At 35.1% G+C, this 15,663-nt stretch overlaps 2 protein-coding genes across 2 annotated transcripts; both read left to right on the top strand.

The window, feature by feature from the left end:
- The first annotated feature begins 3,550 nt into the window (after positions 1-3,550).
- Positions 3,551-8,850, top strand: LOC134258379 (C-type lectin domain family 17, member A-like). The gene is made up of 5 exons (XM_062740907.1): positions 3,551-3,687; positions 3,806-3,885; positions 8,231-8,318; positions 8,435-8,654; positions 8,782-8,850. The coding sequence occupies exons 1-5, from the start codon at positions 3,639-3,641 to the stop codon at positions 8,804-8,806; spliced, it is 462 nt and encodes a 153-aa protein (XP_062596891.1). The 5' UTR covers positions 3,551-3,638; the 3' UTR covers positions 8,807-8,850.
- Positions 8,851-12,523: 3,673 nt separating this feature from the next.
- LOC134258380 (uncharacterized) lies at positions 12,524-14,657 on the top strand. Its single transcript, XM_062740908.1, has 3 exons — positions 12,524-12,725; positions 13,605-14,114; positions 14,418-14,657. Exons 2-3 carry the CDS (start codon positions 13,605-13,607, stop codon positions 14,427-14,429), a joined length of 522 nt encoding a protein of 173 aa, XP_062596892.1. The 5' UTR covers positions 12,524-12,725; the 3' UTR covers positions 14,430-14,657.
- The last annotated feature ends 1,006 nt before the right edge of the window (positions 14,658-15,663 follow it).

A 15,663-nucleotide genomic window follows, 5' to 3' on the forward strand; every position in this document is an offset into this window, starting at 1 on the left:
TTCCTTATGGTTTTGGCCTATACCTTATATATAAAGAGATGAACATTTTGTCAGCGCAACTCCTCATAAACCGCTACACAGAATTTCGTGCAAACTTTGCAGATATTTAGGACACAATAACTTTTCACACGTGTAGATGAAAGCATATTACCAGAAAATTCCATAATGAAATTCGTTATTTTTTCAATTGAAATTATTTAAAAGATGAATTTCCTGCACTTTTTAACGATTTTAAAGGCATTTGGCTATACCTTGAATAAAAAAGAGATGAACATTTTGTCAGCGCAACTCCTCATAAACCGCTACACAGAATTTCGTCAAACTTTGCAGATATTTTGGACACAATGTGTAGATTTGCATATTACCAGGAAATTCCGATTCCTTTATTTTTTTTCCGGGAATTTCCGCACTTAAACCTCAGGTTTCTGGCCATACCTTTTACATAGAGATGAACAGTTTGTCAGCGCAACTCCTCATAAACCGCTGCACAGATTTTCGTCAAACTTTGGAGATATTTAGGACACAGTGTGTAGATGAGCATATTACCAGGAAATTCCGATTCCTTTATTTTTCTGGGAATTTCGGCACTTTTCAACTTAGATTTTTTGGGATATCTTGAATGTAGTGATGAACAGTTTGACAGCGCAACTCCTCATAAACCGCTGCACAGAATTTCATTAAACTTTGCAGATATTTAGGACACAATTTGTAGATGTGCATATTACCGGAAAATTTCGATTCTTTCATTTTTTTTTCCGGGATTTTCAGCACTTTGAGTTTTGGGGGAGCGTGGAGTATGTGAGCTTGCTCACTTTTTCTTTCATTCTAATGGTTAGAGGATACATGTATTTAGAAAAACGAATTAGGGTGAACCAGCTGTGACAAGAACCTATGCAATTCTTGTCCACCCCGAGCGGAGTAATATTTGAAAAATCATCTAAGACCCATGCTAAAAAGCTCATGTTTGAAAATAAAAACAGAGAGGAAGCAAAACATATTAATTGATTTTATTGTTTTAAGAAATATTTCTCATAAATCCAATATTGAATGTGAATCATGAACAGGGGCAAAAACACTTATGCCTGGAGACACCAGATGTGGGAATAGGAACCTATCAACTACGGACACCAGAGGTGGGAACAGGTACCTATCGGCCAGGGACACCACAGGTAGAATGGGTACCTATCATCTAGAAACACTAGAGGTGGAAACAGGTCCTAAATATCGGCTAGAGACACCAGAGGTTGGAACAGGTTCCTATCGACTAGATACATTACAGGCCAGAACAAGTACCTATCGACTTCAAATGCCAGAGGTGTGAATTAAGTATCAGCAAAAGACACCAGAGGTGGGAACAGGTCCTAAGTATCGGCTAGAGACTCCAGAGGTGGGAACAGGTCCTAAGTATCGGCTAGAGACTCCAGAGGTGGGAACAGGTCCTAAGTATCGGCTAGAGACTCCAGAGGTGGGAACAGATACCTATCACCTAGAAACATAAGAAGTGGGTACATGTACCTATCACATAAAGACATATGAGGTGGGAATAAGTACCTATCGGCTAGAGACATCAAAGATGGGAACATGTACCTTTAACTAGAAAGACCAGAGGCGGGAACGGGTAAATATCGGCTAAAGACATCTGAGATCAGAACAGGTACAAGTTCCTGTCGGCTAAAGATACCAGAGGTGGGTAAATACCGTTATGTTTTATAGGTGATACTGACACTCTCGTGAGGGCCACTTTTGTGACGGAATTCAGAAGCAAGGTAAGCTGGGATACAGAACTGGCCCACGAGATTGATGTGTTTTCTCCATTCTGTTTATGTCATCTGACACCTTTGTGGCCTATGATTGCTATTGTCCTTCCTTTTATATCGCACGTAAAATTTTGTGCATTTCATTCTTTGTTTGTTAATTGATGAAACAGTTTGTGTTTTTATTTTTTTTTTTATGGAAGATAAATATACTTAGAATTTTTACAGTTATTAGGCTTCAACCAAATCATAAACAATGAGTTCAAAATTTGTGCTGACATGTTCATACTATCTAGTGGTGATAGGTACTAAAAAGCAACAGGATTTCATGATTTTGATGAAGGATATGGAGATAACGAACAATATTCAATATCAAAGTCCGTAAAAAAAACCAAATAGGAGCAGAGCAAACACAGACCTCCGAAATATCAGGGGTGGGATAAGGTGCCATGGAGAAGTGAGCATCCCATGCTGACCCTGGTCACACCGGCTGTATGCTCCTTGTCATGATCAGGATATAATGGAAAAATCCGTCGTCAATTCAGTGTATAAATAATGGACTAACAATTAGTATGAAAAACGTCAGTCAGCATTTGACCAAATGATAAATATTTTATTTCCTAACAAGGTCATTGTATCGACCATAGACTTTACGAAATGATGACTTTAAACGAAACTGCTCACACATATTCTTGTTTCATCATTTTGCTTGTCAATAATTTACCTCGTTTTAGAAATTGTTCATACGTAGAGCATGCTCTTGCGTATCGAAATCAACTGAGATATATATACTCCGTATGCAGGTGATGAAGGTATATTGCTGCATAAGTAAAGGAAGTCGACGATAGAAAAGTTAAAGTCATCATGTTTATCATATACCTTGGTTGTTAGATTACCATTAATGTCTTTTTCAAGTAAAATATCCAAGTATGAAAGAGATGTGTCATACTCTGTGGTATCTTTTATCTCAAGCTCACCGGGATATATCGTATCGACGTAGTTATGAAAATTACCATTGTTAATTGACAATAAGAAAATAAAAGAAGTATACATGGAGATAACGAACAGTATTCAAGCTCAAAAGTCCATAAAACAATACAGAAATAGGAGCAGAGCAAACACGAACCTCTAAAACATCAGAGGTGGGACCAGGTGCCATGGAGGAGTGAGCATCCCCTGCCGACCGGTCACACCCGCCGTGTGCTCCTTGTCATAACCGGGAAATAAGGGGAAAATCTGTCGTCAATTAAGTGTGGAATTAATGGCCTAACAATAAGTATGAAAAACGTCAGTCAGCATTTGACTCAATGATAATTGTATTTGCTGGAAAGGTAATTATATCGACCCTAGAACTTACAAAATGATGACTCCAAACGAGACTGTTCATATTTTTGTTTTATCAACTTGTTTGTCAATACTTACCTAGTTTAAGAAATTGTTTATATGTAGAGTATGTTCTTTCATATCGAATCAAAAGCGAGAAATAAACCCCATATGCAGGTGATGACTGAGGGTATATTGCTGCATTAGTAAGGTGCGTAAGTTCAACTCGACATAAAGTCTCCAGTCTGAATTTCTATTCGATCTTAAACAGGTCATTAGAGATCAAAAGAACTTTCCACCAAGACATTCAACTTTCTTATCAGAGAGTTCAAAGGATATGCTTTTTATATTCACATAACAGTTAAATATTCCGAAAATCTTTTATTGAAATATAGAATAATATCTAAAGTATGGTTTTAGTTGAAGTGTCTTGTGATTTTGTCATGTTTAATTGTGATGTTATACCTTAAACCATTGCTGATTTTGAACGTTGTGTAATAAGGTCGCTGTTTATCGCGTAAGGAGAGCGACAAAATAATCAATCTAATAGAAGACATTACAATGATTCGAGTGTTAATATTATGGTCGGCTCCTTTGCTTATTTGCGCAGGTTAGTTACTTTCTTAAACAATTGGAATGTGGTTGCTGTCTCTTTAGTATCCGGTTAATTCTAAATATTTCCAAAGACTGGATAGGCATGGTGATTACTATGTCTTGATATTTTTCAGATTGCCCGACAGGATGGAAGAACTTCCAAGACAAGTGTTACTTTTTTTCGCATACTTTAGAAACCTGGACGGGGGCCTCGGTATTATTTTATTTTAATTTAAAACTATGCTCATTCAATTCGAAGCCATTTCTGAAGGGAACAGTTGTCATATTGTCTACACGAATGAGTGATGGAAAATTAAAAGATGAGGAATAAGTTATAGTGGTATAACATGGGTTAGAACAATTAACGCTTTTTTATGAACGCTTCGCGGTTTTATAAAGCGTTAACAGTCCCAACCCATAATATATGGGTATATAGTTTAATATCTGCCATTACAGGGTACATGGTTAATACTGGTTACATTAAAAGATAAGTATCTTTAAGTGCACGTGAGACGTTAGTCATCCATGTCAAAAGTTAATTATATCCCATACGGCCTACATCGTTTTTGTTTATCTATCTTAAAGTAGTGACAGTGTCACATGATGTCTTCCTTTAAATAGAGGCATAACTTTTTCTTGCAGAATATTAATCCATTGGAATTCCCATGGGTACCAATTCTGCCCCATTACTAAAGACCTATTTTGAATTCATATGGAGCAGAATTTGTCTAAAATCTTATGCATGAAAAGAAGAAAACACTTGTTGTGGCATTCAACTCCACATTTAAAGATATCGACGTAGTCAATTAACAATGGTTATTTGCCTTATTAAGTTATTTACATATATCCCGGTGAGCTTGAGATAAAAAATCAAATAAAGTTTGACACATCTGTATCATATTAAGATATTTTACTAGTAAAAGACGATAACGGTAGTCTAACAACCAAGCTTTATGATAGACGTGATGCATTCAACTTTTCAATCGTCAACTACCTTTACTGATGCAGCAATATACCTTCATCACCTGCATACGGAGTTTATATATCTCAGTTGATTCGATACGCGAGAGCATGCTCTACGAATGAACAATTTCTAAAACGAGTTGATTCACTTACAAACAAGTTCTATAAAGTCATCCTTTGTTAAGTTCTTTGGTCGATGTAATGACCACTTGTAAGCAAATACACTAATACTTATTTCACAATCATCACTATGTTCAGCTATTTCAAAAAAGTTTTGAATAATTCAGATTTCTGGAAAACAGCTTCTGTAACACTTACATTTCAGATTATTTGTAAATCCTTTCTGTCAAAACTAGCAGAACCCAAACTCAATCCGATATTGGATATTTATCTAGCGAGGTATCGCATGTCAGTAAGTAACATAAGATCAACGAAAGTAAATTCAGTAAATATGTTTCAACTATTTTCTAGAAAGATTATTAACCGTTTAAACCTGTGTGTGTATTTTGAGATGCCGGTAGATTTTGGGTCAAGATTACAGACATTGTTGTTGACAATCAGTGGGTTTATGACTCCTCTTGGACTCCGACAGAAGTAACAAACTGGGTTCCAAATGAACTGAACGGATACCTCGGGGGAAACTGTCTTATTATGTCTGCATTCCACGGAAAATACGCCGATGTGGAATGTCATAAAAAATAGCAAATTCATATGTGAACGAAACGAATTGTAAGTAATACAAAATAAAATTCTGTTATAGTTCAGTAAAAGCAAGAAATATATAATTCGCCACAATCTCAAAAACAAGTATGTTTCTGTCGAACAATTTCTCTCCAATGTTCTTCCAAATAAAATTTTTTTCGTCCATTGCTTACAGGTTGACAGGACAAGTTATTGGATAAAATGGGTGTTAGCAAAGGAATAAACATTTTTTTATATCCCTTTGTGTGTTTATATCACCTTTAATGTAAAAATTGTTGAAAGAATAACTTATTTACGAGTTTGAGATAACAAAAAGCAAAATTATTACCCAACAGCTGTTTTGAAGACTTGGTTTTCAAGGACTACCTTGATATTGTCATGGAAGAACATTTAGCATCCCAGTTCTTATTGTGAAGAATGAAAAGGGTGAAAGTAATGAACAGTAATCGATCAATATAAAATCAAATTAGTTTGTCATCTTGAACATTCGCAAGGTGAATAAACATGGTCAGTTTTCTTGGACCAGATTGCCCGACAGGATGGAAAAGCTTACAGTAGAAGTGTTACTTTTTCTTTCACACTTTAAGAAACCTGGATCAGAGCCTCGGTATTCGCATTGTTTATTACGAGGATAACGAACAGTAGTCTGGATCATAAGTTCATTAGGAGCGGAGGAGATACAGATTGCTAAAACATTTAAATGTGTCATAGAGGAGTTAGCATCCCCTTGGTGACTGTTGTCGCACCAGACGTGTGAATCTTGTCATGGTTAACGGGAAAATCCGCAGAAAATTCAGTAAGAAATAACGGACTAACCATTAAATGGTATAAAAACCATCAGTCATTTTATGATTTCATGATTTAGTTGTTAACGAGTTCAGTACCATCTATAGAATTCGCTAAATGTTGACTGAACGGTATCAAAAACTTATTCTTAAGTAGTTTGCATTGTTGAGGGAGACATAAACTGCATATGCAGGCGATGCATGAATAGTACACGTATATTGCAAAATGTAATGGAAGTTGAGGATAAAAAAATTAAAGAACTTTCTGTGCCCCATGGCTCCGACTGCCAGGTTTTGGTCTTATTTTGAAGTCATTCACCAGTTTACATACTATAGGTAGAAAGTAAAAGAAAATGCCATCGATCAATCTCTTTATCTACTAAAATATCCAAATGTATTTTTTTATTGTGGTCATTAAAGTTCTGTGTGTGGGGTAGGGAGGAGAGTCAGAGTTATGGAAACGCTTTCCAATAGCCAGGATGATAAAGATATGTCAAAGTTTTGAGATTAAGCGTTGGTAATAAAAATTTAAAATTCAATGCAGCACTACATATTTAAAACAATAAATACAGGAAAATATCGCTTTAAAAGTCAACAAAGTATTTAAATACAATGCTTATCAATATAACCGAGATACTATCATGATTTTTAAATTGAAAATGTGGTTCTAGTCTCAACCACTGGTCTTCTAAAGGATTCCAAGCTTGTTGATTCATATTTTGACATAATTATTTGTATCACATGACACACTGACTTTGATTGATAAAAATGGTACCACAGATCGTTTCTATTATTAGTATACCATTCTAGGCGCATATATAAAAATAGACTTTCAAATTATGCAATTGAAAGTGAATTCACTTAGAGTTGAATAGTTAATTTTGTAAATATGACCACAAGAGCTTTTCAGGAGATGTGGTCATTGAACCAAAACCTGATAGAAAAATAAATTGATAACGAACTTAATAAGAAACGTGCACAATGTTTAAAAAACAATATGTACTCAATTTTTCTTTTCCAAGAGCGCTAATTAACAAATACAAGAATCTTGAGTCAAAATATATTTTAAGAGCATAAAGTATAACATGAAAGAGAAAAAAATAATTCAAAGTTTTTCGTTTTTGCTCTACGGTTATGGTTAATGAGTAGCTTAAATATTAAAAATCTTAACTGAAAACAGAATCGTTTCCCGTGGGAAAGCTGAAATTAAAGAATGGTGATTAATCTCAAGAAATTTACAAACGATACAAATCTGAACAGGAGCATAAAACACGGACCCCCTAATATTCCAGAAACAGCAACAGGTGCTTGGACAAGAAAGCATCCCCTGTCAACCGGTCACACCCACTGATATAAAATACTAGTCAAAATACGACCCAGTGTTAAGATATATATACTAACAATGTCATTATAACGAGCCTTTAATTTACTAAATACTGATCTTAAACGAGGTCTTTGAAATGTCTAGGTTTGATAATTAATCAGAGTATAATATAAGAAATGGTGACGATTGAAATTCTAAAGTCATCCTGTGCTGTTTGTCACAAATTGTAGTTGTTTATTAGCCCTTATCGTCTTTAGTTAGTAAACTTTAGGTGTAAAAATATGAAAAAAATACGGCAGACTCTGTGATGTGTCTTTTTTCTAGTTTTCTGGGATATATACACTGTAGAGTCGACTATGAATAGAAGCAACTATGATGAATCTACTGTTAACTGATAAATGTCATAAAGATAGAAATATGGATGTCAAGTTGAAGGCCACAGCAGTGTTTTCTCATGTATTGTAGACATTTCTGAATAAATTCATGTGAATATAAATACAGGTTAGCTAATTAAGGAGTACAGTTAATACACATCAGAATTTCAACAGATAAAGGGTGTGGTCTTTCAAGACTTTTTTTAGCAATATTCCAATATCACATGCATGAGGTAGTAGTATTTATGTCTCTAAATTGAATCTGTACAAAAAAGCTTGCTCTGATGATGATAACATTTTTATAAGACAATCTACTGACAATCAAATTGAGATTACCCTTGCTTTGTCCCGTTCAAGTTTCGATTTGTTCAATGGATTTATGCTATTGATAATTCTTTTGATACATTTCAGATTATTTGTCAGTCGTACCATTCAAAGCTTGCAGAACCTAATACACACTCTGAGATTGGATATTTATCCAGCGAGGTATCAAGCGTGAGTAAGTATAGCATAGAACAAGGAAGATATGAACAGTAAACATGGTATATTACGTTAACTTTTCAACTGTTTACTGGAAAGATGATAAGACGTTATTTTTAACTTGTCTCTTTCGAGGAGCCGGTGAGTTTTGGGTCGGGATTACAGACATTATTGTGGAAAATCAGTGGATCTACGATTCATCGTTAACTCCGATAGAAATAACATACTGGGGTCCGAACGAACCCGGCGGACAACAGGGAAAGAACTGTGTTATAATGTCTGCGTGGTTTCATGGAAAATACGCCGATGTTGAATGTCACACAAAGCGCAAATTCATTTGTGAAAGAGACAAAGCGTAAGTTATACAAAAAAACAAAAACAAAAAAAAAACAAAAAAAAAACAGGAGAAGTTATAATGCAAAACTTTCCTAATTCTTACCAATTTTGACAGACAAACAAAAAACTTCCTTATATATTTACAGGTTGGTTGGGCAACTTGTTGGATAAGATGTTCGTATTTCAACGATTCCCAAAAATGTTCTACCATTTGTGTTACAAATATCTTCTTGAAACATGAAATGTGTTGTTCTTAAAATTTGTTTTTCATTTAATGTGCTGTTCTAAAATGTGTTGTTTTAAAATGTGTAGGTCTAAATTTGCGAGAAATCATGAGACACAAAACACATCCATTGTAAGGATGGTATATTCCTCTTGTTCCCCGAACTTAAGTAGGCCTACTAGTAATCAGAATGAAACTGGATTTCCATGAGTTAGTAAATTTTTGCAGTTGAGCAACAGCAAGAAAAAAGTTCCAGAAATTCCAGAGGTGGGCACAGGACCCTAGAAAGAATAAGTATCCCTTGTCGATGGGCCACACCGGTCGTGAGCCTTATGTAGACAAAGATCTTACAATTGGTATAAAACAAGTCAGCCAAATACGATTTGATGATAGGATATATATAAGTATGGTAACTGACTTTTACGAGAAGCGCTGACTTTTACGGTTGACGAATTATTCTCACACTAGGACAGTGTACGGAAGCTCTTTTACGATATAATAATTTAGCTCAACATTTAATTCAACGAAAATAACGGGCTATTTCAGAGAACAGATAAGCTGTCCTTGAAGAAAACGACAAGCATCCTTCCCGCAAATTCAGGCCTTCACATACAAGGGCCCCTAACACCATTACCATGGCCACTAGAAAGGTTTTCTTATCCATTATCAATTCTGTACCTCCGTAGATGTGAATGTTAAATATGTCCAAAACAACAGTCAACTGTAAAAGTCAGTGCCTCTCGTAAAAGTCCAACAAGATCATTATTACAATAGAAATGCCGACTTTAAACGAAGGTGTTAAAAACTCTGTTACATCTGCTTATCTGTCAGGAGCATCCCTCCATTCAAAAACTGATTTCTCTCGGAGCATGCTCTAGAGTATTTTATAAGTTTGGACATGTGTACATAGGTGAAAACGGGATATTACTACATAAATACACCAACCAACAATGTTTTTCTTCCATTCTTATGTCCACACGATATATCCCGGTGAGCTTGAAATAAAAGATACCACAGAGTCTGACACATCTGTTTCATATTTGAATATTTTGCTTGAAAAATATTTTACTTTAATGGTAATCAAACAACCAAGCTTTATGATAAACGTGATTTCAATCGTCAACTACTAATGCAGCAAAACACTCTTATCACCTGCGTACGGGGTTTATATCTCTAAGTAGATTCGATACGCAAGAGCATGCTCTAATTATGAACAATTTCTAAAACGAGGTAAATTATTGACAAACAAGTTGATGAAACAAAAATATCAGCAGTATCATTTAAAGTCATCATTTTGTAAGTTCTATCGCTATCATCGATTGTCAGCAAATAAAAATTTATCATTAAGTCATATGCTGACTGATATTTTTTATACTAATTGTTAGGCCATTATTAACACACAGAATTGTGGACGGATTTTTCCGTTATTCTTGATCATGACAAGGAGCACATGGCAGGTGTGGCCGGTCGGCAGGGGATGCTCACTCCTTCATGGCACTTGATCCCACTCTGATGTTTTAGAAGTCCGAAGTTAAATTAATACATCGTAGATATATCATAATGTCGAGTTGAAAGTCACAGCAAGTGTTATTTTTCTTCTCATACAAAAGGTTTTGAATAAATTCTGATTCATGGGAATATAAAGACAGGTCAGTTTATAAAGGGTCCCAATAAGTACTGTTCGAAATTTCAACGATAAAACTTTATTCTAGTGGTTAGAGGATATCTAGAAAAACGAATTAGGTGGAACCAGCTGTGACAAGAACCTATGCAATTCTTGTCCACCCCGAGCGGAGTTTGGTAAAAATATTTGAAAAATCTTTTAAGACGCATGCTAAAAAGGTCATGTTTGAAAAAAAAAAACAGAGAGGAAACTAAACATATCAATTGATTTTACTGTTTTAAGAAATATTTCTCATAAATCCAATATTGAATGCGAATCATGAACAGGGGTAAAAACACTTATGCCTGGAGACACCAGATGTGGGAATAGGAGCCTATCAACTAGGGACACCAGAGGTGGGAACAGGTACCTATCGGCCAGAGACACCACAGGTAGGAATAGGTACCTATCAACTAGAAACACTAGAGGTGGAAACAGGTCCTAAGTATCGGCTAGAGACACCAGAGGTAGAAACAGGAAAATATCGGCTAAAGACATCAGAGTTGGGATCAGGTATCTATCGGCCAGAGACACCACAGGTAGGATTAGGTACCTATCGACTAGAGACAGTAGAGGTGGAGACAGGTCCTAAGTATCGGCTAGAGACACAACAGGTAGGAATATATATAGGTACCTATCAACTAGAAACACCAGAATTGGAAACAAGTCCCAAGTATCGGCTAGAGACATCAGATGTTGGAATAGGTTCCTATCAGCTAGATACATCACAGGCCAGAACAGGTACCTATCGACATCGACTTGAAATACCAGAGGTGTGAACAGGTACCTAAGTATCAGCAAAAGACACAAGAGGTAGGAACAGGTCCTAAGTATCGGCTAGGAACAGATACCTATCACCTAGAGACATAAGAGGTGGGTACAGATTTCAATCACCTAGAGACATAATAGGTGGGTACAGATTTCTATCACCTAGAGACATAAGAGGTGGGAACACATACCTATCACCTAGAGACATAAAAGGTGGGTACAGATTTCAATCACCTAGAGACATAATAGGTGGGTACAGATTTCTATCACCTAGAGACATAAGAGGTGGGAACACATACCTATCAGGTAGAGACATAATAGGTGGGAATAAGTACCTATCGGCTAGAGAAATCAAAGATGGGAACATGTCCCTTCAACTAAAACACCAGAGGCGGGAACAGGTAAATATCGGCTAGAGACATCAGAGGTAAGAACAGGTACAAGTATCGTCGGCTAAAGAAAGCAGAGATGGAAACAGGTAAATACCGTTATCGGATTATTATAACTTGCTGTGATCTTTAAGTGCTTTCCTCTGGAAAACATGTAATTTTTAGTCAAAATAAGTGTAAAATGACCTAACAATAGGTTTGATTCACTTCAGTCAACGTGAATATAATAATCATTTTGCCAGCCCATCTTCTTGAATTGTTTCGATATACTTTAACAGGGTGTTTTAGCACCTTAAAGATTTGGTAATCATATCAGGAAATCTACTGTACGGATGGACAGACTTCCTACAAGCGGAAGTATAATGTATGTACTCTATGTAGTCATCTAGCTTACACTTGCATTTTCGTTGTGGACACAAAAAAGTAATAGTGCAAATTTAGGCGTTGTGTGCAAGAAGAACAGAAATAGATTTTTAATAAAAGCACAAGACGTGCACCATTTGACAGGGATCATTGATGTCTGCAAATGTGTCAGAAACTAGACAGTAAAATACTTCTTCAAATTTCCTTTTCGCTTTAATTACGCATATATTTTTAGCAATTTAATATATAAAGTTCATACTTTTCGCCGAGCTGTTAAAAGTAGATCGTAATTTATGGATTCGGTGTATTAATATATTTGACTTCTTGCACACTTCGTTCTGTGATGCTTTTACAGCTTTATTACAAAGCGACACACTTAATAAATCAGACATTAATATTGAACCCACGCGCATGCAGATTTCCAATTAATATAATACACGTCGCGTACATCACACCTGTTCTATGAATGACTGACTTCCCGACCCAAAACTTGATTCGGGAAACTGCATAGCCAAAGAAAATGTCAAGTTTGATAGCTTTTGATCTTTGATGTAGTCTCTTGAATAGACAATGATATTGTATTATGTTTTATAGGTAGATCTGACAGCCCGATATTGTATTATGTTTTATAAGTGATACTGACAATCTCGTGAGGGCCACTTTGTGACGGAATTCAGAAGCAAGGTAAGCTGGGATTCAGAACTCGCTCACGAGATTGATGTGTTTTCTCCATTCTGTTTATGTCATCTGACACCTTTGTGGCCTACTGCTTTTGTCCTTTTATATCGGACGTAAAATTTTGTGCATTTCAGTCCTTGTTTGTAATTGCTGATTATAGAAACAATTTGTGTTTTAAATTTTTTTTTAAATTGAAGATAAATATACTAAGAATTTTTACAGTCATTAGGCCTCTACCAAATCATAAACAATGAGTGTTGACATGTTCATACTTTTTAGTGGTGATAGGTATAAGAAAGCAACAGGATTTCATGATTTGATGAAGGAGGATTCAATACATGACTGTTGCAGATTTTTTGCTGTAGGAAACTTAAGTACGACTGTTTAATAATGATTTTGAAGAAATGAAAGGAATTATATCAAAATGCGAATCCAGAAATGTTTAGAGCTAATGTTTCTTGTTGGTGTACCAGACATTATCTTATCTGATGTAAAAAGGATAGAGATTCCAGAATCTTGTGCATGGCAGCAATTCATGATCATTCAGCTGCATTAATCTAAAGTGTGTCTTAGACTTTTTGGTTCTAGAGAAAAACACTGAAAGCAGCGGGTCTATACTGAAGATGTATTAGTGATAGGCAATCTAAATATAAATAAATTCTAATTTTGCACAATGAGAAGCCCCGATTTTAGCAGACCTAATTTTGTATTCATATGAAGCAGAATTTGTGCAAAATCTTATGCGTGAAAAGAAGAAAACACTTGCTGTGGCCTTCAACTCGCTTAAGTTATCACTTAAGTTGAATTTCCTGTGTGTACATTACATGGTATTGTTTATATACATGCTTAGGATTAAAGGATAACACTACATTTCTTTACTCCTAGATGTCCAGCTTCCCAGATCCTTGGTTAATGATCTGTATTGTTGTCTTCCAAAGAGTGAACGATGTTTTTGGGCAATTTATTCAGCCTTCAAAACCAGCATTGATTGTCCAACCGTCAAGTTTCCAAAGCGCTGGGCAATTGAAACCAAGCCAGATGAACATGTTGGCTCAACGCGAGTACTACAATGGTCTAATGAGCCGAATGTTAGAGATCAACAATAGTAAGTCCACTAAAAACAATCTAAACAATGTTGATGAAATTAAGGAGTGGAGATTCACCGACCCGCACAATTTGATGGATACCTGGGCGCCACCTAGCGGTAGATGGGAGTATTTTGGAGACTGGAGAGAATCAGACCGGAAGAATGACGCACCTTTGCCAAGAGCAATTCACCGAAACAACATCATAAAGTACTTTTTTAGAAGAGGGATATTATTTAGACCAAATTTGGACGGAAGCAATGGGCACCGACCGGCTCACAATATCCCAGTTTTTCATTCGGGACCAATGGTAAATAATGATTCATTGATTAATGATAATATTTATACAAAATTTATTTGAATTGATTTGAATTTGAATGTATTGTTGTTTAAAAATCTTTTAAGCTTTCATGAAATACTAACCCACTGATATCCATCGAAAAACAATACATGACGTAATATCTCTTTTTCATTTCTTGAATATTTTTTTTTATTTCGTATGAAATGGTTGAATGCTTATAAAACATACATAATTTTTTGAGTTAATTTAATTTCCTTTAAGTGTCTTTGACGTATTTAGAATATATATATTTATGATTCTTTTTATTTTCAGAAACTTTTTTGATGATTCCTTCACGTTCCATAACTATTTTATCTTTGGATGATCTTCTGTATGTACATTCGCAGTCAATGTCTTAATTTTTTACAACAGTGAGGAGAGGAATATAACGAGTTTTCTTTCGAAGAGAGCCAATCCTATCGACAAGTTTTTATTTATACATTGAATATATATACTTATATAATTTATTATGTTTTTGTTTTATGTTGCATATTAAAGAATTGTTCAAATTGATGCCCATGTTTTTGAGATTAAATTATATATCAATTAAATAATCAATTCAATTTTTTGTTCAATGTGGTAATCTATGCTCTATCTGTCACGTTGGATGCATCACAAGCTTTGAAATATTTTAAATTGATTTTTAGGAATTTCGGTTAGTGCACAGACAGACATACCTTCTGTATTTCCTGTATAATACAGAAAAAATATTTAAAAGATATATTTAAAATAATAATGATAATACTGACTTCCAACAAAATTTTTAATGAAATAGAAAATTTGGTGTTATTACTATTCAAACTTGCACCATACTATATATGCTTGGATTTTTTACTTTGGTCATACAAGACATACTATGACGTATTCATTTCTTTTTCATATTGTGCTACTCAGAAGACAAATCCCAGTCAATTGATTCTGATAAAATTAACACCACTGGTTATTAGGATTTCTTGAAGTATTATGTAATGATGAGAATGTTTTCAATCCTTGTCAACAAATATGATTCATCATTAAGCCAAATGCTGACTGACATTTTTCATACTAATTGTGAAGGCAAGCCATCATCTGCACATTGAATGTTAGACGGATATTGAGCAGACTACGGGTGTGACCGGACGGCAGGTGATGCTCACTCCTCCATGACACCTGATCCCACCTCTGATATTTTGGAGGACCGTGATTGCTCTGATCCTATTTTGTATTGTTTAATTGACTATTGGCCATGAATACTGTTCTTTATCTTTATGTCCCTCTTCATATAAGTCCAAATAATACTTTATTTCACTTTTAACCCTTAAATAATTTTACTAAAAATTAAGACTAAAATCAAATTTCCACAGCCATACAGTTAACTAATAAGATTTAACATTTCGTCAAGCATCACTACGGTAATTTGTGATTTCTGCATTTTGTAAACACCATATTACCTTTTTGTTTAGTCATTATCAAGTTTTCATATTAAACTCTAATAGACTGTAAAAACATGAAAATATCGAAGAGTTATCCTTCTCAAAAA

The sequence above is a fragment of the Saccostrea cucullata genome, unplaced genomic scaffold, assembly GCF_032062105.1.
Source record: "Saccostrea cucullata isolate Sc308-1 unplaced genomic scaffold, CSIRO_AGI_Scuc_v1 ctg4, whole genome shotgun sequence".
Lineage (NCBI taxonomy): Eukaryota > Metazoa > Mollusca > Bivalvia > Ostreida > Ostreidae > Saccostrea > Saccostrea cuccullata.